Source organism: Myxine glutinosa, chromosome 1 (genome assembly GCF_964187855.1).
Source record: "Myxine glutinosa chromosome 1, kmMyxGlut1.1, whole genome shotgun sequence".
Classification (NCBI taxonomy): domain Eukaryota; kingdom Metazoa; phylum Chordata; class Myxini; order Myxiniformes; family Myxinidae; genus Myxine; species Myxine glutinosa.
In genome coordinates this window covers 119658553-119686115 of record NC_136261.1, presented here as the reverse complement: position 1 = coordinate 119686115, position 27563 = coordinate 119658553, and the positions used below count along the sequence as shown (strand labels likewise).

The window sequence follows — 27563 nt, the reverse complement described above, 5'->3', positions numbered from 1 at the left end:
ACCCTTCTGTCCAGTTCATCCCAAACTAGCTCGATGGGGTTTAAGTCTGGAGACTGTGCTGGCCATTCCATGATTTGAAGCTGACCATCTTGTTCTTTTCCTCGAAGGTAGTTTTGACATAGCCTGGAGGTGTGTTTAGGGTCATTATCTTGCTGTAGGATGAACCCCTGACCAACGAGGCATATAAAAACCACCGTTTAGAGGCCATTTTTCCCCGCAAAGCGGGGGTTGGCCTTTTCGGGGACCGCGGTTGTTGTTGTTTTTTTGTCCCCTTTTTGAAGCAATGTTTTACGGCCGGATGCCCTTCCTGCCGCCAACCCTGTTTGTCGCCTTTTACGACAAGCAGGGAATTACCAGTGAACTGGTACTCAACTAGGCATATACCAGAGGGTATTGCATGGTGCTGCAAAATGCTGTGGTAGCCCTTTTGGTTCAGGGTGCCAGTCACTCTGTGCAAGTCGCCGACTCTGGATCCAGCAAAAGAACCCCAGACCATCACGCTTCCTCCTCCATGTTTGACAGTTGGTGTCACACACTGAGGAACCATCCTTCCGCCTACTCGACGGCATACAAAAACCCTGCGTGATGAACCAAAGATTTCAAAATTTGATTAATCGGTCTATAAGCCCTTCTTCCAGTCTTCAGTAGTCCACTGGCGGTGCTTCATGGCCCAGGCAAGCCTCTTTTTCTTATTTTGCGATCTCAGCAATGGCTTTCTTACTGCCACTTGACCTGTCAAACCTGCAGCTCAAAGTCTTCTCTTCACAGTTGAAACTGAGACTTGCTTACTTTGACAAGTGTTAAACTGTGCTTGAAGCTGTTGTCCTGTGAGCCGCCTATCACGCAAGCTTTTGACTCTCAGAAACTTGTCTTCTGATTCTGCTGTGACTTTGCGTCTGCCAGACCTCTTCCTGTCAGTTTCCTCCAGTTTCCAAGTGCCTTTTGATGGTGTAGGAAACTGTACTCACTGACACCTTGGCTTTCTTTGCAATTTCTCTAAAGGAAAGACCTACACTTTTAAGGGTTATAATGGTCTGTCTGTCTTCCTTTGCTAATTGCCCTTTTCTCGCCATTATGATAGCAATAAACTACTTCCTGCAGTGCAATATTGTCCAAATAATGCTTCAGAGGGTGTAATAACAGTCTGTTCCAATACTGATTTCATACAGACGGGGTTTGTAATCAAGTAATCAGCAGAGGTTGGGATACCTGTAGGAATTGTTTGCATCAACTTTCAAGGCTTAATTTACTTACATTGCTGCAGAACAGCTGTAAGTTGTTAACTTGTTGTTGTTGGTCACCAAAATTAACTTCACCTGAAGAAGGTCTTTTTAGCCGCGTCGCAGACGCTGCTCATAGAGTGCCCTCTGCTGTTGTTGTTGTTGTTCTTCTTCTTGTTCTTGCAGAGAAGACAAAACCTCAAAGCTCCACCCATTCTGGGAACCATAGCTCCACCCATTCTGGGAGAACCTTCATATCAACAAATATCCACCATTTTATTAACTCGCATAGCTTTGAGGCCTGTTTTGTAGGCCCGTGGTGTCTTCCTCTCTCACACAGTTTTATTTCAAATCAAATTCGATATATCATTTCATTTTTCACAGTCGCTAACATAGTTTTAGACTCGGTTGAAAAAAAACGGGAAGAAAATCCGATGAAAGTTGCCCTTTATAGAACGAAATGAATTCTCAAAGGCCTGTAACTTCAAGTCCATTGAGATTTTTTTTTTTTTAAATCGCGGCATGGTCAGTCATACACCGCCCGAAATAAGAGACGGGAAAATGCCGAGATATATATATTTTTATATATATATGGTCAGTCATACACCGCCCGAAATAACAGATGGGAAAATGCCGAGATGTATTAAAAATTCGTCCATTTGATGACAATCGTCATGATGAAATATTTAATTTATACGTCGTCACAATAATGTGGAGAGAGGAGCATAGCTTCGTTCACGTGTCGCCACACGGGAAATTGCCGAGATATATTTTTTTTAATTCGCGGCATGGTCAGTCATACACCGCCTGAAATAACAGACGGGAAAATGCCGAGATATATTAAAAATTCGTCGCCACACACGGGAAATTGCCGAGATATATTTTCACTTCGCACAAAAATAACATCAAGTAATCGAATCAATAGGAATGTCCTGTGCCTATAACATCGACGTTATAGGCACAGCTGCATCTAGGCATTGTGTAACATCGACGCGGCTTTTGTTTTAATTAAAACTTTTTGTACTTGTTTTACAATATAACTGTGCAATTTACATAATTTTACCGTTTTTGCGAACCTAAACTTTTTTTTTTAACCTCGAGCAGTTTACTGCTTACCTTTGTACCATTTCGTTAAAACGTTAAACCGATCGTTAAAACGATCATGCATTCTTTGTACCATTTCAGGTTATTCACTGGACTTGAATTGCTTAAATTTCAATAAAAACTGGAAAAATTGAGGTGTTCTAAAACTTTTTACCGGAAGTGTACGGACAGACAAACACTGTTCTCGAAGGCTTTTCCCTATGAGCTATGCCGTGAAAAGCAGAATCAGCCATAAATATCCAAAATTCTGGCATGTGTAACATTATTATGACATGCTAAAGAGCAGTAAATAGGTGTGGGAGATTGCAGCCATACCTCACATTTGCCTTATCCACTCCCATCCCAAAACTTATGGTGGCTACAATGATGGGTGTGATACCAGCCATCCACTCTGTCTGTACTGTTGTTCGTTCAGAGGCTTTCAATCCTATGCCAACAACAACAAGAAAAAGACAATCACATGGGCAAGGCCCTTGTTGACATTTCTATATTTTAATATATATTCTTCCAGGGTTTAGGGCCAATGTTAGAGCTATCCCAAAAATCATGCACACATGCAGACATTAGACTTGACTCCTTTTTCATTTTCTTTTAAGCATCAGGCCACCGGCTGTATTTGTTTTTTTTGTCATCACAGCCGGTGGCCTTGGTGGAAACTGCATAACTTCCCAGAAAACTCGAGGTGCCGGGGGTGCCATCTTGTGACATCACTTTTCTATCCATACTCATCGGGGTAATTACAAATAAAGCTCGCTGAACCCCCCCCCCCCCCACCCCTCCACCCCCACTTCCCACCACGATGGGATGCCAACACTTAAGTGGTTTATCCGTGCTCCATCCTCTAAATGGTGAATGTCAATTGAGGAAGCAGCATGTACTACTTTTGAAGTCTTTGGTAAAACTCTGCCATGGTCAGAATTGAACTGCCGACCGAGCACACTCAGAGCAGATACTCCAACCATGACACATAGTCTGCTATTTTAAGATTGTTTCACTGTTTTTGGGCAAATGGGGCTCGTTAATAAATAATAACAAGAAGACGTCATGGAGTACGATACTTGCAAAATCCAACCCACCCCCAAAAAGGTTTCCATTGATCCAACAAATTGTTCATTTCATCAAGATTAAAAATGACGATCTTGATCAAAGCTCGGGTCAATCGGATGAAAAGTGATGATTATTCAGATGAAGATTTATGATTTTAAAAGTTTGACCTAGAGTTGACCTTTGACCTTCTGACCTCAAAAATAGTTGGTTTCCCAATTCAGTGAGGCACTAAACAAATGCTGTTCAATTATCAAGTCAATTGGACGAAAATTGATGGTTTTTCAAATGAAAATTCATGATTTTGGAAGTTTCACCTTCAGTTGGCCTTTGACCTTTTGACCTCAAAAAGAGTTGGTTTCCCTATTTAGTGACTCAATGTGCAAATGCTGTTCAATTTCCAAGTCAATCGGATGAAAATTGATGGTTTTTCAAATGAAAATTCATGATTTTGGAAGTTTGACCTTGAATTGACCTTTGACCTTTTGCCCCAAAAAAATAGTTGGTTTCGCAATTCAGTGAGGCAATACACAAATGCTGTTCTATTTTCAAGTCAATCGGATGAAAATTGACGGTTTTTTAAGATGAAAAGCTACAGTGCCGGATGATGAGAACCCAGGTTTGAAAACACCAAAATGGCTACTGGGAAAGAGAAATCAGAGCTTTGGGAAGCAGTGCAGGATAGGGATGTTTGGAGAAATCTTATCATTAATGTCACCAGAAGTCGGACACGACTTGATGGAGCTAGATGAGATGAATAGATTTAACATGTCAAGGACCTTAGCCTGGTGTTGGCTTAGCAGTTAGGGTGCAGGCTTGGGATCCTAGGATCCTGAGTTCGAATCCCGGTCGATCGCTGAATTAACGCCAGGGGAGTTGACTCAGCCTGTCATCCTTCCGAGGTCAGCAAATTGAGTACCAGCTTGCTGGGATGAATGATCACGGTGTGTACCCCGATTTAGAATAGGTACACCGTATCCCTGCGCATCGTAAGAGGCAACTAAGGGTTGGCGTCAGGAAGGGCATCCCGCCATAAAAACATTGCCTCAAGCAGGGAACCATGATTGTCATGGGGCCCGCAAGGCTAACCCCCGCTCTAGCGGGGAAAAATGGCCTTAAAACGATCATTCATTTCATTTTCATTCAAGGACATTACAAGAAACAAGCAAGCATTTCAGAGTGCAAGTTTCCTAGTATCTAAAAATAATGAATAAGTGAAATGCATAGTAAAGCACAAAAAAGGAATTCTGTCAGGTACATACCTGCATGATAGGCCTTGGCTATCACGCCTTTATCAGTGAGCTCTTCAGCAACACTTTTGCAGAGCTCCCGTTTGCGACAATAAATAATCCCAGATCCAGCAAACAACTGCAAAAGGCATGCCATGGCAGAGAGAAAAAGAGAAAAGTGGGGAGGAAAGGTTGTAAATTATGTTATGCAGACCTAGAAACACAGGAAAATATCTCAGCAAATAAATCAGGAGTACCCATCGTAGATCCCTTTGAAAGTTATTATTTCCAATGGAACTACAATGAATTGTGTGACAAATAAAGGAAATGAAAAAAAAAATCATGCCTCCAATTCCACTTTAAAACTAAGTTGCAAGTGGAAGACCTTAGGGGTCGATGTTACCCCATCGCTCCCTTGCGTGCCAAGTGATGTTGAGGCAAGGTGCGCAAGGTCTGCAAGAGCATCGGGCAGCATATCCTTGAAGCGAATGCTGTACACAAGGTTTGGCCTGAAGCAGGAGGCACAAAACACCGCCGGAGGCTTCTTCAGTTTCAGGCTCGTGATGATGTCTTCTTGGACCTATCAGGGATGGAAGGGTCATATCACTGTATGCTTTTACAGCATATCACCAAACTAATATTTATAAACCTGCCGAAATAATAACAAGTATTTCTCACTGTAATTAATCAGATGTTTGTGGAAGGACTTCAGCTTCAACTTACCACAAAATTTACGAGTTTCATTCACTTGTTGTGATGTTATAAAGGTTTGAACGAATCGAATTGCTTCAAATATTTTCAACAAATTGCCATGAATAAACTTATGTCATTACATCATTCCTTGAGCATTTATATGGTTGCACAATCAGTGAGGATTCCTGGGCAGGATTTTTACATAACGCTGGCAATGCCTAGTAGTTGGCGAACAAATCACCAAACAAGTTTTTTAAAACCCCTACCTACCATGCATCTGGGAAACATCACAGCAACACAACACTGTGGCAACTTTGGCCAGCAACTATCCCACTACAAAATGTCTCCATTAAACATCAACCCATAAATGATAGATGGAGCCGACCTGAGCCCACAGACCTGAGGCGTAGCGGTAGCTGTGAGAGCAATGCATGGCACGGCTGGGCCAAGATGCTGCCTAAGAGTGCCAAGGCGACGATAATGAGGCCGAAAATCATGTCCCCATTGGGACACACAATGGGCCTCATCAACCACCAGGTATGCCAACAGCCCACGTTTGGCCAGGCCAGTGAGATGTGAAGCAAAGGTCGGTGAAATTGCCATCTCAGGAGTGAGGTATAAGAGACACAATGCAGGTTCGTCCGTCTGCAGGTCAGCCTCAATGGTCCGGCGCTCAGCGGCTGGTGTACGAGAGCAGTAGGCCGCAGCTCGGATGTCTAATGACTTCACATGGGCAAGTTGATCCTGTGAAGACCACAGAAAAGTTGAGTGTGAAGACGATTCTATCTGTGTCACAATAAATACACATACATACCTTGGGTCACCAATCAAGATCGGGTTATTTAGACTTTCGTATAGCATCAAGAAGTTTATTGTAAGATGAAGTCGTAAATAAGCAAAGTCATAAATATATGAGTGCAGTGGAAAGGAGCGAAACACACCAACAGCAGGGTAGAGGGGCACAACAGAGGGATACTTGGAAGAAGAATTTGCAAAGGCAAGAAACAGCCACATAAAACCATGTGAGCCCAGAAATGGACGTTTTACACCTGTACCAAAATTAAGTCAGGATGCAACGTGGAAATGATGGGCCAAATTAGCTAATTTCCTTAAGGTCACACAGGATCATGCGACTACTCAATTGACTCAGTGTAGTCCCACAGAGACTGTTGACCCTTTGTATATTGATTTTCATTCTGCATATGAAAAATAAATATTTAAATGAAATAATTTTTATTCCCGACAGAGCATCGCCCTTCGAACGTACATGCGCTGTCCAAGCTCCGTCCCTGTCCTAGCCGAGTTCCAGAAAGACGGGCCAGAATTGCTAGACATAACAGACCCCAGAAAGAACAAACAATCCATCCTTTCATTGTTGCAAATGAAGTTGATGGTCCTTCAGCTTGTTTGTGGTTTCAGGATTCTCTTACCTGTTTTGCTGGTCTTGATCCAAAAAATAATTATTTTGTGACGTAGTCCGATAAAAATGTTTTTAACATCAGAATTACATTTTCTAATCGAATTTCCTTATTTTCTGACTTTTATCAAATGTTGGGATACCATGTGTGAAATGATGCTCATGGAATCACTTTCAGAACCGTTAGAAATATGTGACATCACTTGTTGATGGGTCAATTATTGGTATGGAAATGCATGACACATGGTTTTGGCGAATCACCTGTTTCCATGTAGATTATAGGGAAAGTCACCAAAGTTGTAACTAGTGCTTAATAATTTTTGATAATGAGCAGAGCTATTATTTCTGATTTAGAATAGACTTTCAATTCAATTTGATACCAGACATCTAACATTACATTTACAGAACTGTGAAAGTTGTGAATGAGTCAAATTTACAGACAAACGGATTACCTGAATAAGAGCAATGAGGGGCGAAATAACAACGGTGACACCAGATGCTATGACAGCAGGCATCATGTAACATAGGGACTTCCCAGCGCCAGTAGGCATTGACACAAACACATCACGTCCACCTGGAAGAGGAGCAGCATGGCAACAGACTCAGACAGCAAGGAAGATGTAGGCAGGTTTATTCACACTATAATTCCATACACGTGAGCATGACGATGTATCACATTTCCATTTTTAGTGTAAATGTAAAATGTAACTTTCTCATGATTGCAGGCCTTTAAATTCCTGACAGCATGGATGGTCATTGATACAGTGCATTCAGAAAGTATTCAGACCCCTTCACGTTTTGTTATGTTGCAGCCATATGCTGAAATTGCTTAAATTCATTTTTTCCCTCATCAATCTTCACCCAATACCCCATAATGACAAAGAGAAAACAGGATTTTAGAAAGTAATGCAAATTTATTAGAAATAAAAAAATGAAATATCACATTGACATAAGTATTCAGACCCTTTCCTATGACACTTGAAATTTAGCTCAGGTGCCTCCCATTTCTCTTGATCATCTTTGAGATGTTTCTACACCTTGATTGGAGTCCACCTGTGGTAAATGCAATTGATTGGACATGACTTGGAAAGGCACACACCTGTCTATATAAGGCCTCACAGGTGACAATGCAAATCAGAGCAAAAACCAAGCCATGAGGTCGAAGGAATTGCCTGCAGAGCTCAGAGACAGGATTGTGTCGAGGCACAGATCTGGGGAAGCCTACAGAAAAAATCTCTCCTGCATTGAAGGTTCCCAAGAGCACAGTAGCCTCCATGATTCTTAAATGTAAGAAGTTTGGAACAACCAGGACTCTTCCGAGAGTAGGCCACCCGGCCAAACTGAGCAATCGGGGGAGAAGGGCCTTGGTAAGAGAGGTGACCAAGAACCCGATGGCCACTCTGGCTGAGCTCCAGAGATCCTGTGTGGAGATGGGAGAAACTTCCAGAAGGACAACCATCACTGCAACACCCCACCGATCTGGGCTTTATGGCAGAGTGGCCAGACGGAAGCCCAACAGTTCAATCTTGGTTTCATCAGACCACAGAATCTTGTTTCTCAGTTTGAGAGTCTTTTAGGTGCTTTTTTGCAAACTCCAAGCGGGCTTTCATGTGTCTTTCACTGAGGAGAGGCTTCCGTCTTCCGTCTGGCGATGAGGGGTAGGGAAGAATGCAAGGGGTGTTAAAGATGGATACGTAAGCAAATTTTGGGAGAGGTGCTGGTGGTTTAACGGATGTAGAAAAGATCATGATTTTGGATGGGGGATGACCTACTGTATATGGTGGTGAATACCTGCTTTGAAGACCTGGAGGTAAGCATGAGATTGAAGAGAGTGTGGAAGGTGGTTCCACAGTTGGAAAAGAGAAGAGTAAATGAGTGGAGGTGAGCTGTGGTTCTGGATTTAAGCAGTTTCACGAGGAGGGTGTTGCTGGTGGACTGTGTGATTCCTGCAGATAATATTGGGGTGGGGGATGAAGCACGGAGAGGGCAAATGGTGCAAGACCAGAAACGATGCGGCAGAAGACAGAGAGACCACCGACCTGTCGATGATGGCAAAGTGACGCAGGATGCCCTGTTGGCATCTGGCTTTGGAGTCCAACTTTGAAATGTGGCTTGCCCAAGAGAGATCATGGCTGAGAGTGAGACCCAAGAGTTTGAGTGACTGAACCTCTTGAAGAGGGTTGGTGAAAAATTATACGGGAGGGTTTGTGAAACAGTTCTTTCGAGAAGAGAGAGGGAGTGTGTGTGGGATTTCTCAGGATTGAAAGACGTATGTATCCCAGATGTTTGTGCAATTTGTGATTTTGTCAAGGTCTGAAGAGAGGGAAGAATCTGCAGCTTGCCTGTCTGAAGGATGAGGGACATCACAGCAGAGAGTGGAGACATCAGCAAAGAGATAAGGAGGATTTTCCAGTCAGAGAGATCATTGATGAAGATTATGAATAGGACTGAGCCTAGAATACTGCCTTGGGGTACTCCAGCCTTGACATGGAGAGAAGAAAGGATTGTGCTGAGAGCCACACGTTGGCTATAAGAGTGGAGGAAGTCAGTATTCCAAGAGTGGAGCTAGCCTTGGATTTCATAGGCAGTGGGTTTGGAGAGCAAGGCGGGATGCCAGATTGTATCAAAAGTTCGAGATGTGTACAGACGGCCCTGATCTCATGTCTGATATTGAGGGCCTCCATACATTGTTGGAAGAGTAGAAGCAGCATATCCAAGGTAGAGTGACCTGGCCTGAATTCAAATTCATGATCTGAGATGAGGCTGTTGGAGAAAAGGAATGATTTTATGTCAACTGTGATGATGGATTCCATAACCTGCATGATGATTGGAATTATATATATTGCGCCAATATAAAAAAAACAAATGAAAGGATGTAAAATGACAACAAAAATTATATCGATAGAAATATAAGAAAAGGTAATCCATCTCACGCTAACTGCGTGACGTCATCCCAGCACTTTCATTGACTCAACCAATCAATTTCGTTTTCTTATTTTCTACGATCATAACTGAAAGTAGCAGAAATGCTGAGCAACCATCTACTGGATGGACAATGTCAATGACCACAAGGCGTCTATCGACAAAGTGCAGGTTAGTTGTACGTGGTACCCTCCAATTTTCCAGGTTCCAAGTTCCTCCACTCGCCTTTACAAAGTGCTGCCGCCAAGTTGTGGCTCCGGCACCTAACGCACACACACCATAATGGTCCACGGCTGAGTCTGCAACATGGCTGAGATAAGTAACATTGTCATCTGATGCAAGCAGGGGGTGCTGCATCATGGAGCTTGCTACCAGGTGTAGAGCAAGTCACCAAATACTATGCAACGCGAATGTTATTTCTGAGCCGGTAGCCATGGGCCAAATTTGAAATCTACTGGATAGGTGAAAGTGAAGGATAAGGATTTTTTTAACCAAGGTGGTTAATTAACGGCATGACGTGATAATTGAGATCAAGACAATGAAAAGCAGTTGGTGAGACCATGGCCCAGCTGTCAGCCCACCGCACCAGAAACGATGGCCGCCGTGGCATCCTGCTGGAGCTGCGAACGAAAGGTCGAAAAACCGAAACGGCTTTGAAGAACCTCAAAAAGGAGAGAGTTGGCCATGAGGAGTGCGTTTCACGGTTGGGATGGCGAAGAAAACGGGAAAAAAAAAATCTGTTTCAGCAGCACGCTTCGGCAAATCGAAGGACACAAGAAAGCCTGCAAAATGTGCCAATGATAAAACGAAGCATAGCGGATATAAAGAAGAAAGATGTAAGCGTCGAGCCAGGATATCGACTGCGTTGTCGATACTTTGCACTACAACCCTGAAGATCACAACACCGCTTAGCAAATAAATCCAGGAAACGGAAGTAAATTCCTTCGTAACAATCAGAATCAAGATAACACGCTCTTTTTATTTGAGACATATACGCGTTATTGTCAGAACTAAACGCTAAGAGTAAGTCTCTTTCGACGTAATTAAAAACGAAGATACCAAGCGCCCGATTTCGATGACGTCAGATTAACCCTCATATCATTTCCGGTTTTCCATTACAGTACAGAGTTAAAGTGACACAGGTGGAGTCCATTTGGTCCATCAATTCTGTGCTATATCTACACCATATCAGTTCAGAGGAATTCCATGTCGATGCTTTTCATTACAACCCTTCATCTCCATCACTGATCATGCATGAGGGCCTCCGGCCACATGAAGGCCAATTTCGGGGAAGGAATTCACAAGGTTCACCGTTGCAATACGGTTGTTGATTTTTAAAAAAGCGCACTGCTTACGATTTGGTTCAGTACAGGGTTGTGTTGCGAGAGCAAGCAGCTTGCTATCGCTTACTAAGCGGATTGCTTGATTCAGAATGCTTAAACCTGAAGTAAGCACTCCAACGGAACGGAGTGCTCGTCACCGCTTAACAACATGGCGGTCTCCATGGAAACAATGCCATCGTGGTACTCGAGGAAATGCTGCCCGGGCCGTCGTTTTCAGTTTTTCTCGATCCACGTGTGACAACTTTCCCAGATTAATTTATTGTATTTATTGTATCAGCAATGGTTACAGAGTACGAGGAAGAGGGAAAGAAAGATAAATAAATGGGGAATGTCAGATGGAGGAACCCCCTACCCAGCTTATCTATACACACTACCATTGTGCATGGTGGGGAGAAGGGGGAGGGGTTATTGAGATGTGTTTGTATAACACTTTAAGAATTATGATGAAAAGTTGAAATAATAATAAAAGTATAAAAAGTAATATGAAAATACGCATTGCGTAGAGTGAGAGCTTCGTCGACAATGGTCAGTCGATCGAGTACGTAGCCCTCGCAAACATCTGTAGGCCGAGGCCTAGCTAGGCTAGGTTGTTTGATCTTGGGCTTAGAATTATAAATGAAGTCAGTGTAACTGGCGGAAAACTGAAGTCGGTGTAGATGGTGGAAAACTGAAATCCGTGTACCTGGCTTAAATGAAGTCGGTGCAGCTGGTGGAAAAAAGAAGTCGGTGTAGCTGGCGTAAATGATGAGCGGTTTCGAATTCAAAATCCGTTCTGTACAGTACTGCATTGTAATTTATTGATTTTAATCACCAGGTGAAAATAATTTATCGGTCGCCCCAGACGATACGTGAGTGTGAGCGCAACATCACGTGAGCAAGATGGCGGATCATGGAAGGGACAAGATGGCGGATCATGGAAGGGACATTTGAAATGACAACATGAAATTTTGTTCCCAAGGGAATGGGAAATGACAGTGAAATTTTGAATGGATTTACAGATACATGCAATTGTCATAGAGGTTCGCTTACGAAGCTCTCTATGAAAAGTATAAAATTCACGTTTCAATAAGATTATGATTGTACATTTGTTATATGTAAAGGAGTTTATGAATACATAAATGGTGCACATCAGGCATGCCCATGGGAATCATCGGTGGTTTCCGGAGATATGGAAGTATTTTGTAAATGGGAGTTTTTGTTGAAACAATCGTGGCTGTTATAGATCGTTGAAACTTACATATTTAATGTTGGTTTCGTGGTTTTTCTACTCCTCTTTATAAAATAAGTATCCAAGTTAGGTCAGTCTTTTGGATCTGCCACTGGTAACATGTAATAACCCAGTGCTACCTGCCGCATGGTCGGGTTGTCGGCGACTAAACCGACATCTCTCACTGGCTTTGCACCTGCCAGGACCAAAAACAACACCTGGCAAAGGGCGGAAGAGTTCCCGCAGGGAGCCAACGGCCATCCAATAAGAAGATGATGTCTCCTAAAAAACACCCATCCGGTTTGGACCGGTTCAAGCCAGATCAATGACTTTAAAATGACATGTCCTGCTTCCTTGCTTGAAAAGATCGAGTATGGACAATCCCCTTCGGTTAGCATCCATGGGGAGGAGGAAATTCCCCTTCAGGAAATGCCCTGCTGAGTACGGTTAGAAAAGCGGCGCCATTGTTATGACGTCACTGGTACCCAGCGTATCCCGGGAAGTGACGTTAGGAACAGCGCTTCGAACAAGCTCAGTGGCTGTGTTGTGTTTGTCTCGTCAGTGTGTGTGTGTGTGTGTGTGTGTGTGTGTGTGTGTGTGTGTGTGTGTGTGTGTGTGTGTGTGTGTGTGTGTGTATGCGCACTCCACTATGAGACTTAACCCAAGTAGTTTTTTTTAAATCCTTGTTTCCCATAATGCTGTTCACTATCTCGCGCCCTCTTGCGATTTCGCACGCTGTTTGGCCAGAGCGATTTCCAAATGGATGCTCATTTCAACTTAGGAAAATTATGGGACCAGTCAGTGCGAGCTACGGAGCTAGCATTGTTTCATTTGCGCTTGCTGAGACATTTTGTCACCTGGGGGGTTTCTATCTGTCTGTCTGTGTCTGTCTGTCTGTGGGTGTGTGTCTGGGCCGTAACTTTTTTACCATTTGAGTTTTGTCATCAAATTTTCAGCAAAGCTATATTATGATAATACGGGATAAGTAAATTAATAATTTTGTCAAGAGGTCAAAGGTCAGCATCACATAAAATCGTCAATTTTCATCCAATTGACCTGAAATTTAAATTTACCATTTAGTTTTGTCATAAATTTTCAACAAAGCTTTAATATGAGAATATGGAGAAGGCAAATTAATAATTTGGTCAAAAGGTCAAAGTCACATAAAATTGTGAATTTTCACCCAATTGACCTGAAATTTAAAGAATTTGCATATTGGGCCCTTGAATTGGTTCACTAATCGAAAGGTAGGAGTCGATTGTTTTTTAGTTCGAAAGGCCAAAGGTCATGGTTGCATAAAATCGTCAATTTTCTTCCAATTGACCTGAAATTTTAAGAATTTGCATATCGGGTCACAGATTTGGTTACAGAAGTGTTCCAAATTCCAATCCTTCACCACTCGGTGTGAGAAGGATGCGGCCTGGATTCTTGTTGACGCTCATTGCTTCAATATCATAAAGAAGTGCCCCAGACAGGAATCACGGCGGAGGACAAAGAACCCTTTCTGATCCAGATTTTTGAAACCTCCCATGATCTTGAAAACCTCGATCAAGTCTCAGAGCGGTGAGTTTTAGACTCGCCAAATGGGCGCGATAAGGGAGGGAGTGAAGGCCTATACTCGTACCAGGCACGTCTTCTGCACTCCCTCGAGCAAGTAAGTCATTGTCTCGCCGAAGCGTGGCAGACAGACCATGCTTCAATACAATACTCAAGAAGAGGACGGACAGATTCGGTATACGCTGACAAAAATATGTGGGGAGAGAGCCAGGAAAAGGCTTGTTTGATAACAAAGAGCAACTCTAACCCTAACCCTACCCCAAACCCTAACCCAAACCCTAACCCTAACCCTAACCTTAACCCTAACCCTAACCCTAACCCCAACCCCAACCAAGCAAGTTACTTTCGTGTTCGTGCAGAAGTGGCATTTCATACAAGATTTTGGTGGAATTATGGTATGGTGTCTGGCATGGGGCTTCTCGTTTCAACCAGGGCAAGGCGGAATAATGCACAGGTTCCCTCGTGGCAAGGTTTCGGATGAGCTAGTTTTGGACATCAGTATCCATAATATCAAAAATAAACTGCTGGCAAATGTTTTCACTGGGTCACTGTAAATTCTTGCTCAAGGACAGGAATGCAATCGCAAGAGCGAACGAGATGGCACAAAGATATTTTAAAAAAAATAAATAAATAAAAAATTCCCTTTTCTGTTCTTATTCGTTGTTCTTATTCGTTTATTCGTTGTTCTTATTTGTTCGTTCGTTCTTCGATCACGTGTTTCACCCCCATTTCCATTTTCCATTTCCCCAGATAGTTTTCACTGCTCAATTAAAAAATGTTTAAACTTTCCCCTGAAGAACTGTATTCTGTCATATATTATAACACCTTTTTCTTCTTCTTCTATAAAAGGGTGCTTTCGACTTGCTCACCAAATCTATTCATCCCAAAAAAAAATTCCATCTCTTACAGTGCCTCTTTAATACATTCCCGAAACTCTCCTGCACTCCACCCCCCTCCAGCATCCTCAAACGTATTTTTGACTCGAAGGTCACAAGAAACTCATTTTGCAATAAATGTTTGTTTTCCATTAATCTTACACTTTCCAAAATCCAATCTCACCCCTCCCCTCCAAATCCTTCGCATCACCCATCCCTTTCAAATCTCCCCCCTTGCCCCTTCCCTCCTAAACTCCACTCTCACCCCGCCTCCTCAAAGCATCCTCCCTGCTTCTTCTCCCTTCCAACTCTCACCTTCATCTCCCCCAACCTTCTGCCTTGCTCTTCCCCCTCCTCAAATAACACCTCACTGTGCCTCACCCAATCACCATCAAACCTTTTGTCTGCCACATTCTTCCCATTCTCCAAGCTATTCTGAAATCTCTGACACACCTTCAACAGCTCTCCCTACCTCTTCCTCCTTTTCCTCTTCCACATCTTACACATCTACCCCCCCCCCCCCCCTGTTCTGTATCCAATGCTCACCCCTTCCTCTTCATTAACGGTATGGACCTCAAACATCCGGGGCCTTCGCTCAAACTTGACTGATCTCTCCATACAGGTTGCTTCTGACAAACCAGACGTGATCTGCTGAACAGAAACTTTCCTCCTTCATGATGTCTCTGATTCCTTGGTATCTCTCCCAGGTTACTCCCTCCTCTGGTATGATAGACCTGAGTCTCGTCCTGGAGGTGGGGTTGCTATCTTTATCAAAAACTCTCTTCCTCACTCGCCCTGCACTGCCCTCTCTCCACCTCACCCCCAGGAATACCTCTGGCTACGGCTTCCCCTTCGCTCCCACCTTTTGTTCATATGTGTGTTGTACCGTCCACCAAACAGTGATGACTCCATCTACATCTCGCTGTCTGATAATATGGACCAACTTCTATCTACCCATCCCAACTCTCTCTTCCTCATATGTGGTGATTTCAATTGTCACCATGCCAGTTGGCTGGGTGTGGGTACCTCTCTCACCAGCCACGGCTCCACAGCAAAGGACTTCTGCGACTCACTGGGACTGACACAATCTGTCAATTTCCCGACCCGGATCTCAGTCAACGGAGCATCTTCTCTTCTGGACCTGGTTATGACTAACTTCCCTGAAAATGTCTGCTGCTCTTCTTCTGCTCCAATCGGCTCATCTGATCATGTGCTTGTTAAAGTGGACATCTCTCTGACCATTCTCAGAGAGCCTCCTCAGCGTCGGCGAGTCTGGCATTTCACTCAGGCCAACTGGCATGGTCTTCAAGCAGCCATCAATCATCTGGACTGGTCCCCCATCTCGACCGCCTCTGACATCAACTCATCCTGAGAATTCTTCCAAAGTAAATTGCTCTCTCTCATGCACAGATTTATCCCATCTCGTCTTCAGTTATCATACCCTTCTTCCCATCCATGGTACACGGAATCTTGTGGTGAGGCTGTTGTCCAGAAACAACTTGCCTTCGTCTCCTGGAAAGCAAATCCAACGGAAGGAAATCTCATTTCCTTTCACAAAGCCCGAAACAAGTGTGTGTCCACCCTCAGGAGTGCCAGGAAACAATATCTCTCCGTTCTCAAGACCGAACTCTCTTATCTTTCTCCCTCTTCCAAATCCTGGCGGCGTCTGGTCAAATCTGTTTCTGGTGTTTGTTCCCCCTCCATCCCCTCCCTCACGTCAAACGGCTACACAGCTGACTCCACATGTGAAAAAGCTGAATGCCTCAACTCTGTGTTTGCCTCTAAATCTTGTGTCCCAAACCCATCCCTCTCTGTACCCGCCATACTCAGTCGTACCCAGCTGCTCCTGGACACTGTATCCTTTCCTCCTGACATGGTGGAAAGGTTTCTGTCAACCCTCGACTCTGATTCTGCAACTGAACCTGACGGCATCAGCCCACGGGTCCTAAAATCCTGTTCTTCCGCTCTTTCAATCCCTCTCTCTGTTCTCTTCACCCTCTCTTTTGCTCAAGGTCATCTGCCATCTGCTTGGAAATCAGCCAACATCACCGCTTTGCACAAAAAAGGTGCAAAAACAGATCCTAGCAACTACAGACCAATCAGCCTTCTCCCAATTATCAGCAAAGTCATGGAATCCATCATGCTTCGGATATGAAATCTTTCCTCTTCTCCAATGGCTTTATCTCTGATCATCAATTTGGTTTCAGACCAGGTCACTCTACTCTAGACATGCTGCTTCTGCTTTCTCAACAATGGATGGAGTTCCTCAATGCCAAACAGGAAATTAGAGCTGTCTCCCTTGACATATCACGTGCCTTTGATACGGTCTGGCACCCCGCTCTGCTCACCAAACTCTCCTCCTTTGGTATCCATGGAAATCTCCACGCATGGCTGGCGGACTTCCTCTCTAGTCGCAGTCAACGTGTGGCCCTGAATGGGTTTCTCTCATCTCCTCTTCCTGTTCAGGCTGGAGTTCCCCAAGGCAGTGTTCTGGGCCCTGTGCTTTTTCTGGTCTTCATCAATGATCTCTCTGACTCTCTTGAAAATCCTCTCTCTCTCTTTGCTGATGACTCTACTCTCTGCCGCTCCATTCCTCATCCCTCAGATCGGCAGTCTGCAGCCTCCTCACTCTCTGAAGACATGGACAAAATCACAGACTGGGCAAACAAGTGGAACAAGTCTTTCAATCCTGACAAATCTCACACTCTTACGATGTCTCTCCGAAAAGACCGACTGGACAACCCTCACATCCACTTTCTGAATAATCCTCTCCAAGAAGTTCTGTCACTCAAGCTTTTGGGTCTCACTATCTGCCATGATCTTTCCTGGGAAAACCACATTTCAAATCTGGCCTCCAATGCCAGTCGCCGACTGGGCATCCTCCGTCGTGCGAAGTCCTTCCTTGGCACACCTGAGCTCCTCACCACAAGCAAGGCTTTCATCAGCAGCTCAATGGAATACTGCTCTCCCCTCTGGGCTGGTGCTCCTGCCTCAAACCTAGCTCGTCTTCACGCTGTTGAAACCAAAGCGTTCAGAATCATTGGAATCTCCCGCGATGAAGCTACCTCCGAGGGCCTTTCACTCACTCACCGCAGGCAGGTTGGTAGTCTTTCCATCTTCTACCGACTCCTCTCCGGCCTTGCCCCCCCCCCCCCCCCCCAGCTCTCTCTCGGCTCTGTCCCCCAAATATTCCTACAGGTCGCACAAGATCTGCCTGCAACCCTCTTCTGGTGAAACTGCCAAAATCAAGACTCTCTGCTCACCTTCACTCCTTCATTCCTCTTTTCTCCCGCCTCTGGAACAAACTCCCTCACTCTCTTCAATCCCACTCCTCCCTCCAGGTCTTTAAAACAGCTGTTCACCACCATCTCTTATCTTACCCCATCCAAAACCTTGATCTTTTCTACCCCCGCTAATTTCACCCCAAATCCACTTTTTTGAAATACCAACTTCTTTCCTGGAAGTCCTTGGTGCCCTTGTGTTTTACACCCCCCCCTTCCCACGCCTCCTCCCCCCAAGCCCTCTCCCTCCCACACATCTACGGATGTCCCTGCTCTAAAATGTTGTGTTTGTGTGCTTCCCCCCTTCTCTCCCCATCTTGTCTACCGCTCCCTCTTTTTATATATTTTATTTGTCTGTTTGATTTTTTGTGTGATAAATGTTAGCTCTTTCACGAGCCTCGATTCTGTATACAAAAAAAAGAAGAAAAAAAAAAGAGCAAAAGTATGGCAAAGCGATTGCTCATCTTAAAATTTAATTTCAAAAGAAATAATCAAAGAAATGTTTTATAGAGATAGAGAATTATTGAGATAGAGATAGAGAATAATTATATACAAAGTCGCCGGACGCATTATGTTTTCGGGTTGTCTGTCCGTCCGTTTGTACGTTCGTACAGGCTAAACATCGTTTTTCTCAGCAACCATATGTCCGATTAAGACGAAACGTTCAAGGTAGGAGTGACACTCATGCAGAATGTTTTTATGATAATTTTGACGTCATAGGTCACACGGTATGGCAGCCATCTTGGATTAAAAGGAAATAATGAAAAAATTATTTCTTGGAAACCGCTGAATGGAGAAATTTGAAACTTAGCACATTGTTAAGTACTCCCAATGGGGAAGAAAAGCATGATAATGATGACATCATAGGTGAAATGGTACACCAGCCAAAAATATTTTAATCGAATAATTCCTTATCCTAAAAATCTGAAATTGCATGCAGATGATCGATGACCCTTTTGCATTGAAATATTAAATTTATGACATCATAGGTCACATGGTTTGGCAGCCATATTGGATTGAAGGAATATATTAAATAATTATATCTCTGAAATCGCTCACCCTATCGATGAGAAATTTTACAAATATCATCTAACAGCACTGTTGCATACAGTTTGAAAATGATGATGTAATAGGTCACGTGGTTTGGCAGCCATCTTGGATAGAAAAACGAACCTTATCCGATCAACACGAAACTTCACAAACGTGATCCTTTACCCATACATATGCAGAGTCCCTTATGCGGATACATATTGACGACACAGTCGCATTGTTCTAGTTTTCAATATTTTTGAAAGAAAGGCTTGCATCATCCTTTCGTGTTTCATGATCAATTCAAATGTTGTACCGCGACTTGATATTGTTATAAACCAACTACAGGAAAACTCGTTGGATGCCTACACGACTCTGACTTATGCGAAATTCTCATTCTTCATTCTTGCATTACTCGATCCTGTCTCGTTAAATATAATATTCATCAATCATCGTAGGTTGTTTCGTTTGGAACATTGAATTCCACCGGTTCTGCTGGCTGAACGCGCAGTTCTTTCGTGTCGGCATCACAAAATTACTCGAACATTGGCAGAAATGTTTTGACCGCAGTGGTGATTATGTTGAGAAGTAAATATGTACCATGTTAGAATAAAGATTGATTTATCTGTCTTTGTTTCATTACCTCCGCCACCAAAGATGGATGGAGGTTATGTTTTCACCCGTGTCTGTCCATTTGTCTGTTTGTTTGCGAACAAAAGATCTCAAAAAAGTTGTTGACGGATTCAGACGGAATTTGGCAGAGATATCGCGTATGTGACAAGGACGAAATGATTAGATTCAGGTGAAGATCCGGATTCGGATCCGGCTACTAGAATTTTAAAAGTGATTCTTCACCATTGGGAGATGGGGCCAAAAACGATACATAGCAGGATATCTCAAAAAGTTATGGATGGATTTGGACGAAACTTGTTGGATAGGTTGTGTGTGTGACAAGGAAGAATCGATTCAATTTTGGTGAAGATCCAGATCCGGATCCGGCTAGTAGAATTTTTAAAGTGATTCTTCACTATTGAGTGATATGGCCAACCGCAACCAGTAGTCCAGCGGATAGGTGAATAATCGTGCATTTTATGATTAAAGCATGAAACTTGGTACACTAATACTAGACATTATGGGGAACATTTTAAAGATTGGAGGCATTCTGGATCTGTCCTGTGTCACCCGTGGCGGCCATTTTAAAAATGGCCGCTAGTCAGAATCATTATTTAGCTAGAATAAATTTATATTACATCAGAAAATATCAAATTGTTATTTTAATATCATCTGCACACTAAAGTATCACCAAGGATTATATATGATAATAAAGCGCGGCGTTACGCGCGCTGCTTGTGAGCAAGGAGGAAGCGGACAAGCGGTAACATATAAACGCCTTTATTGTAAGACTACACTGTAACACTGAACTGCTCCGGGCTGGTCGCCCGGTGTATATCATGAGGCCACGCCTACCCCTCGGGCGTGGCCACCGCCCACTTGGTGCGTGGAATGATGTCACCACGCCAGTGGGCTTTTGTGTCCGCCACACGCGCCCCCCCAGAATTCCCGCGCACCTGGAGGGCCAGTTTGCGGGGCAGACGAATGACCCGGCCGAAGCGCCCCCTGGCGATCGGCGGCGTCCGGGGTGCAGGGATGCCAGGTGGGATGCCCCTGGCTGCCCCTGGGATGGGTGCAGGACCGGGGGGCGGCGTGGCGGCGGGGCTGGGTGGTGCCGGGGGTCCGCCCGCAGGAGGGCGGCCCCGACGTGGGGGTCGGGCCACTGGCGGTGGATGGTCCACATCGAGGTGGGCCGGCTTGAGGCGGTCTACCGAAACGCGGTCAGGAGTACCGCCGATGTCCAGGGTGAAGTGCTTCGCCCCGGTCTCCAGCACGCGGAAAGGCCCGTCGTACGGGGGCCGCAGTGGTGTCCGATGGGCATCGTGGCGGACGAAGACGTACTCCGCCGTGCGAAGCTCCGGGGCGACGTGCGTCGGTGGGTGCCCGTGGCATGCCGTTGGCACCGGGGCGAACCTCTGGGCGGTCTCTTGCAGAGCGGAGCGCTGCTGTGCCACGGACCATGGTGCTGTGGAGTCGGGGAGGAACTCGCCCGGCACCCGCAGCGGTTGCCCGAAGACCAACTCCGCCGCGGATGTGCGCAGGTCCTCCTTGGGCGCCGTCCGGAGGCCCAGCAGGACCCAGGGGAGCCTGTCGACCCAGCCGCCGTCACGGAGGGTGGCCCGGAGCGCGGCCTTCAATGAGCGGTGAAATCGCTCACACAGGCCGTTAGCCTGGGGGTGGTACGCCGTGGTTCGGTGCAGCCGGACCCCGAGCCCCTGCGCAACCGCCCCCCAGAGCTCCGAGGTGAACTGGGGGCCGCGGTCGGATGAGATGTCTGAGGGGGCGCCGAACCGGGCGACCCAGGTGGCGATGAAAGCCTGCGTGACATCGGCCGCCGTTGTCGACGCCAAGGGCACGGCCTCCGGCCACCGGGTGGTGCGGTCCACCATGGTGAGGACGTAGGTGAAACCCCGCGAGGGGGGCAGAGGTCCCACCAGGTCCACGTGGACGTGGTCAAACCGGCGTTCCGGCACCGTGAACGGGGCCAACGGGGCCTGGGTGTGCCGGTGCACCTTGGCGCGCTGGCACGCGAGGCACGTCCTGGCCCAGCCGCGGACGGCCTTCCGGAGGCCATGCCAGACGAACTTGTCGGCGATCAGCCTTTGGGAGGCCCTCGCGCCCGGGTGGGACAGGCCGTGGATGGCGTCAAACACCTGGTGCTGCCAGCCCGCGGGCACGATGGGGCGAGGACGCCCGAGGGAGACGTCGCACAAGAGGGCCGCGCCCGCGCCGTCGAACGGCACCTCGGTGACGCGGAGGCCCGTGACGGCGGTCCGCAAGGCCTGGACGTTGGGGTCAGCGGCCTGGTCCGCTGCCATCCGGGCATAGTCGATGCCGAGGTGGACTGCGTGGGCGACGGCCCGGGAAAGGCAATCCGCCACCGGGTTGTCCTTCCCCGCGACGTGCTGGATGTCCGTCGTGTACTCGGACATGGCCGAGAGGTGACGCTGCTGCCGGGCCGACCACGGCTCGGTGACCTTGCCCATCGCGAAGATCAGCGGCTTGTGGTCGACGAAGGCAGTGAACGCCCGGCCCTCGAGCAGATGGCGGAAGTGCCTGACCGCCAAGTGAAGTCCGAGCAACTCGCGGTCGAAGGTACTGTAACGGCGTTCGGGCGGGCGAAGCTGCCGGCTAAAGAACGCCAGCGGTTGCCAAGCTCCACGCACCCATTGCTCGTGCACCGCGCCCACCGCGTAGTCCGAGGCATCGGTGGTGAGGGCGATCGGTGCATCGGGCGCCGGGTGCGCGAGCATGGTGGCGTTAGCCAAGGCGAGCTTCGCGCCCGTGAACGCCGTGTCCATCTGCTCGGTCCAGGTAACGTCACCTTTGCCCGGCTTACCTCGGAGAGCTTCGTGCAGGGGGCGCAGGAGCTGGGCGATACGGGGCAGGAACCGATGGTAAAAGTTCACCATGCCCAGGAACTCCTGCAGCCCTCTGATCGTGCGGGGACGCGGAACCCCCTTCACTGCCTCCACCTTGGCCGGCAGGGGGACGGCTCCGTGCCTGGTGACACGGTGCCCCAGAAAATCGATTGTGGCGGCGCCGAACCGGCACTTTGCGGGGTTCACAATCAGGCCATGCTGGCCCAGGCGTTCGAAGAGCGTGCGGAGGTGGCGTAGGTGCTCTTCGCGGGACGCGCTGGCGACGAGGATATCGTCCAGGTAGACGTAGACAAAATCCAAGTCGCGCAGGACGCTGTCCATCAGTCGCTGGAACGCCTGAGCCGCATTCTTCAGACCGAAGGGCATGCGCAGGAACTCGAAGAGTCCGAATGGCGTGATGACCGCCATCTTCGGGACGTCCTCCGGCCTGACGGGGACCTGATGGTAGCCGCGTATGAGGTCCACCTTCGAGAAGAAGGACCTGCCCGCCAAACGGGCGGAAAAGTCCTGAATGTGGGGGACGGGGTAGCGGTCGGGAGTCGTGGCGTCATTGAGACGGCGATAGTCCCCGCACGGTCGCCATCCCCCGCCGGGCTTCGGCACGATGTGCAGCGGCGACGCCCAAGCGCTCTCTGAGCGCCGAACGATGCCGAGTCGCTCCAGGGTAGCGAACGCCGCTTTTGCCACTGCCAGCTTCGTCGGCTCGAGGCGGCGTGCCCGGGCATAGACCGGTGGCCCGACGGTGGGGATGTGATGGGCCACCCCGTGCTTGACGGCCCCCGCCGAGAAGGTGGGCCGCGTGAGGGCCGGGAAGCCGGCGAGGAGGCGGGTGAATGCGTCCGCTGCCGGAAGCGTACAGACCAACGTGGCCGGAACCGAATCGTTCGGCAAGCCGCTTGGCAAGCCGCTCGTTGAGTTGGGCAACGCACAAGCGAGCGAGCTGAACGTCTCGGCCTGGACAAGCCGTCTGCGCTTGACGTCGACCAGGAGCCCATTAGCGCACAGGAAGTCCGCGCCAAGCAGTGCCATGGGCACGTCGGCGGTGACGAACGTCCATCGGAAAACCTGCCCTCCAAACCGCAGAGAGAGGCAGCGTTTTCCGTACGTACGGATGGGCGTCCCATTCGCGGCAAGCAGCGCGGGGCCCCCACCCGCGGCGTGCTTGTCTGACGTGCCGGCGGGAATGACACTCACCTGCGCTCCCGTGTCGCACAGGTAACGGCGCCCGGAGAAGGTGTCCGTTATGAACAGCAGGCTGCTCGAACGGCCGGCGCTCATCGCCACTATTGAGCGCCGGCCCGGGCGTTTCCCGACCCGTTGAAGGAGCACGGCGGATGACACCGCCGAGCTTCGTGGCCGAACTTGGCGTGGAACCAGCACCAGGTGGTGGAGCTGGAGGAGCGCGGCTGGCTCCGCCAGGCCGGTGGAGTTGGCGGGTTTCCCCGCGGTGGTGGTTTTCGCCGCGGCGGTGGGCGGGGCGTGGCGGCGTTCACGAGGTGCGTATCAGCATGCTGCTGAACATCAGCGTGCTGTAGAAGCTGATGCTGTGGAACATGCTGCTGAACATCAGCGTCGAGGGCCGTGACGGCCACGCCGACGCTCGCCCGCGTGTCCGAAGCGGCGAAGTACCTGTCCGCCTCGGCTGCCAATGCTCGGGGTTCTGTTAGCTCGGTCCCGGCCAATGCGAGGCGAACCTGCGCTGGAAGTTGGCGCCGGAAAAGCGCCCGGAATAGCGAACCGGGGGCTTCGTCGCCCAACAGTGACAGCATATGGTCCATTCGGACCGACGGGCGCGTCTCACCGAGCTCGGGGAGATCCAGGAGGCGGTCGGCCCGTGCGTCGTCCGTGAGGCCGAACGTGGCTAGGAGTAGCCGCTTGAGTGCCTCGTACTTGTGGCCGTCCGGTGGGTGGCGAAGGACGGACACAACTCGAGCGGCCGTGCCGGGCCCGAGGGAGGCGACGACATGGCAGTAGCGCAGGTCGTCGTTGGTGAGGCGCCGAAGCTGAAATTGGGCTTCGGCTTGAACGAACCAGACTTCGGCCTGGGCCTCCCAAAATTCGGGAAGTTTAATCGCCATTGCCTTGTCGTTGGCCATTGCAATGGCGTCGTGTTCGGAAGGATCGCTACGGCAGATCCAACGTCGAGGGTCACCAGTAAAGCGCGGCGTTACGCGCGCTGCTTGTGAGCAAGGAGGAAGCGGACAAGCGGTAACATATAAACGCCTTTATTGTAAGACTACACTGTAACACTGAACTGCTCCGGGCTGGTCGCCCGGTGTATATCATGAGGCCACGCCTACCCCTCGGGCGTGGCCACCGCCCACTTGGTGCGTGGAATGATGTCACCACGCCAGTGGGCTTTTGTGTCTGCCACAATAACATAAATATTCCTTTTTGATTGTTTTGGGGACCTCTATGTGTTACTTTAAGGGCATTTGGAGGGGAAAAATGCAAAATTCCAGGAATAAAGTAACACAAACTGGTTTCGATAAACTAGTTTATTTGTACAAAGTGTTATTTTCCTTTCATTTAGGAAAACACTTCAGAAAATTACACTGTAGTAGTACAAAAGTTTTTTGGTGTGCATGAGATAGAACAATAACGTCCAAGAACACTCATGTTTCAATGTCAACCGTTCTCTTGTCACCCTTCTCGCTCACAACCACCGCACTTGCAGAGTAATGTACAGGGTAGATTTTCTTCCGCACATTTACATCTTCCTCTGCAGCCTTTAATACAGCCACACTTAATAACAGCACGGCATGCTGCACCAGCAGGGGGCAGGTTCCTCCACATCACTTCCCATTCGGCCAAATTGTTCTTTTGCGTCCATCCAAACTCTGCTGGGCTGGGCAGGTGAGGTGCTTTTAGCAGGGCCTGACCCCATACATGGCCAGCCTGATAACCAACTCGAAGTAGATGCTGATAGAGAACATCTTGAGTCGGAGGTATGTTTTCAATGCTCCTGCCTTTCTGTGTGAACAGAGTCTTCCATGCCATGTTCACATTATCATCAGAGCTTCCACGGTCGTACATAAGCACAATGTACCTCTAGATGTTTGGGAGAAGCTGGGTTATGCTAGCTGTTGGAGTCTGTGCAAGTCTGCACAAGTCTGGCGTGACATCAACAAACGCAATCCATGATGACCAGGCTGTTCTTTTTCCTATGCCGGTGAAACTGGATGTGGTGTCACACCCTGTCAGTGCATGAAAAGCAAGTATTGCATTGCACTTATCATTTCCCAGCGTCTGTGTCATGTGAGTTGCGTCTAGGTAACGGAACGATTTTCCCATTCCAAATGCTACAGTTAGCTGTGCACTGTCAAGCTTGTGAGCAAGACTGACTGCTAGTACAACTACATCTGTGTCAACAGTTCTAAGCAAGATGTTCTTGCAACCTTGCCTGGCCCCATCTGCTGCATGCAGCAGCATTCTTGTGTCTCCTTCCTCCTGTGTAGAAGGGGACAACCAGTCTGAGTCAATTGTCTCTGAACAACGCAGCTCTTCTCTGTGAGTCATGACCACTATACCAGGAAATGTTTCATTTGTCACTCGTTGACTCAGGAGATTAAAAAGTTCTGTCTTGTTACCGTCTTCCCGTCGGAATTGTAACCAGTTTCCAGGCAGCTTCTTGTTTCCTTCCACTCTTATCCGTATGCCCTTCCCTCTCTTCTTTCTTGTGGTGGCCTTCAGACTATCTTCTCTGTATGCATCAAATACCACATCAACACGGCAAACAGAGCCTGTGAATTGCCTCCGTACATAGTTCCTGACCTTCTTGCCAGATTTTGTGAAAGGTATGCGCATTTGCTCAGTCCCACAATTTTCAGTGTCAGGGTGCTGAAACAAGGAGATGCCCGTTCCATGGAAAGATCCATGCGCACTTGTTGCTGTCGGGTCATGGTCAATGTTGTCGACTGCTGATGTTGTGAATACTCCAATTTGGAGTGCAGGTGGGCACACTGTTCCAATACTTTCAAAGTGGCTAATGGCAGAGTTTCCTAGATCTGCAGACATGCCTAGCACACGGTCGTATGAAACTGACAATCCAAGCCTATAAAGTGTATCAACTAGATCTCGAGATCTTGTCCTTGAGTGGATCAATGATCCGAGAAATAGTGGAAGTGGTGTCTCACGCTGTTCAGTATGTCTTGTTTCCAATGATGGTTGTTGTCGTCGACGCACACAGCTGTTATATGTCATCAATTGTGATACAGACAAAGCTGGCTGTGACAAGTAGTTTTCTTGGTTTTGGATATCTGTCCCATACTTGATCATTGTGACCAGCATCAGCAGTGAGTGAGGCACAGAATTTTCTTGACAATCCTCTTTGAATGAACCACTGAATGGTAAGCATTTCATTCTTAACATGTCTCTATGAACAATGTTTGCAGCACGAGAGATGAACACTGCTTCACTGTCACCGTCGAGCTGGCACGAACTTCTTAGCGATTTACCAATATTTGCATTGGCGACAAGAAGCACATCGCGACCTTCATTGTGCGCTTCTAACTCAGGAAAGTAGCTTAGAACTTTTTTTTTGAATCGTGTAGAGTGAACTACAGAGGAGCCCTCTCCCAGCTGGTTAACTCTATCAGTATATAGTTTTTTCAATACAGATAGTTTGAAAACAGGGGCAATGTTGTCATCCTCAAGAGCAGTTTGCATGTATGAAATAAGTTCAGCAAATGCAGTGTTATGAGCAATATTTGTGTTGCATTCGTCATGTGATGTTGTTGGTCTATCTCGATCTCTGTTATACAATGACACTAAGCATTGGCTGTGGTACTCAGCCTCTGTAGCGATTAAGTCTCCTTCACTGAGCTTTGCCAACAGACGCTCATCTTGTAGATTAATTGCACACTGTCGCACTCGAGTGTCAAGGCCAAACGTTGAGGCTCTATGGAGAGGTAGGGCATCAGATGCGGGTCTCACAGATGAAACAATGGCGAACAGCATCACCAGTCCTGGAGACCTTTTGACATTTGAATTTTTCCTTTTCACCAGAAGAGGAACTCTTGTCCGTTACACATATCTTCCGCTTAGCTGCACGTTTGAGTTCATTTTGGTTGAATTTAAGTCTGCATGTTTTATGAAATTTTGCTTTCCTATTTGAAAAAGTTTTCTCCAGTCCATTACCATCGTCCA

At 47.4% G+C, this 27563-nt stretch overlaps 1 protein-coding gene across 2 annotated transcripts in view; it reads right to left on the bottom strand.

The window, feature by feature from the left end:
- Nucleotides 1-10539, bottom strand: part of RECQL5 (RecQ like helicase 5) — a 57286-nt gene extending 46747 nt beyond the window's left edge. The window contains exons 1-6 of one of the 2 annotated variants that reach the window (XM_068117673.2): nt 10216-10539; nt 7160-7281; nt 5690-6034; nt 5001-5177; nt 4631-4736; nt 2640-2751 (exon numbers count right to left, since the gene is read on the bottom strand). In XM_068117673.2, coding sequence (XP_067973774.2) covers nt 2640-2751; nt 4631-4736; nt 5001-5177; nt 5690-6034; nt 7160-7281; nt 10216-10315 — 962 coding nt within the window. In that variant the 5' untranslated portion in view covers nt 10316-10539. Of the gene's footprint in view, nt 1-2639; nt 2752-4630; nt 4737-4982; nt 5178-5689; nt 6035-7159; nt 7282-10215 lie in introns of both variants that reach the window. The other variant, XM_068117663.2, reaches the window with a different exon arrangement.
- Between the last annotated feature and the right edge of the window lie 17024 nt (nt 10540-27563).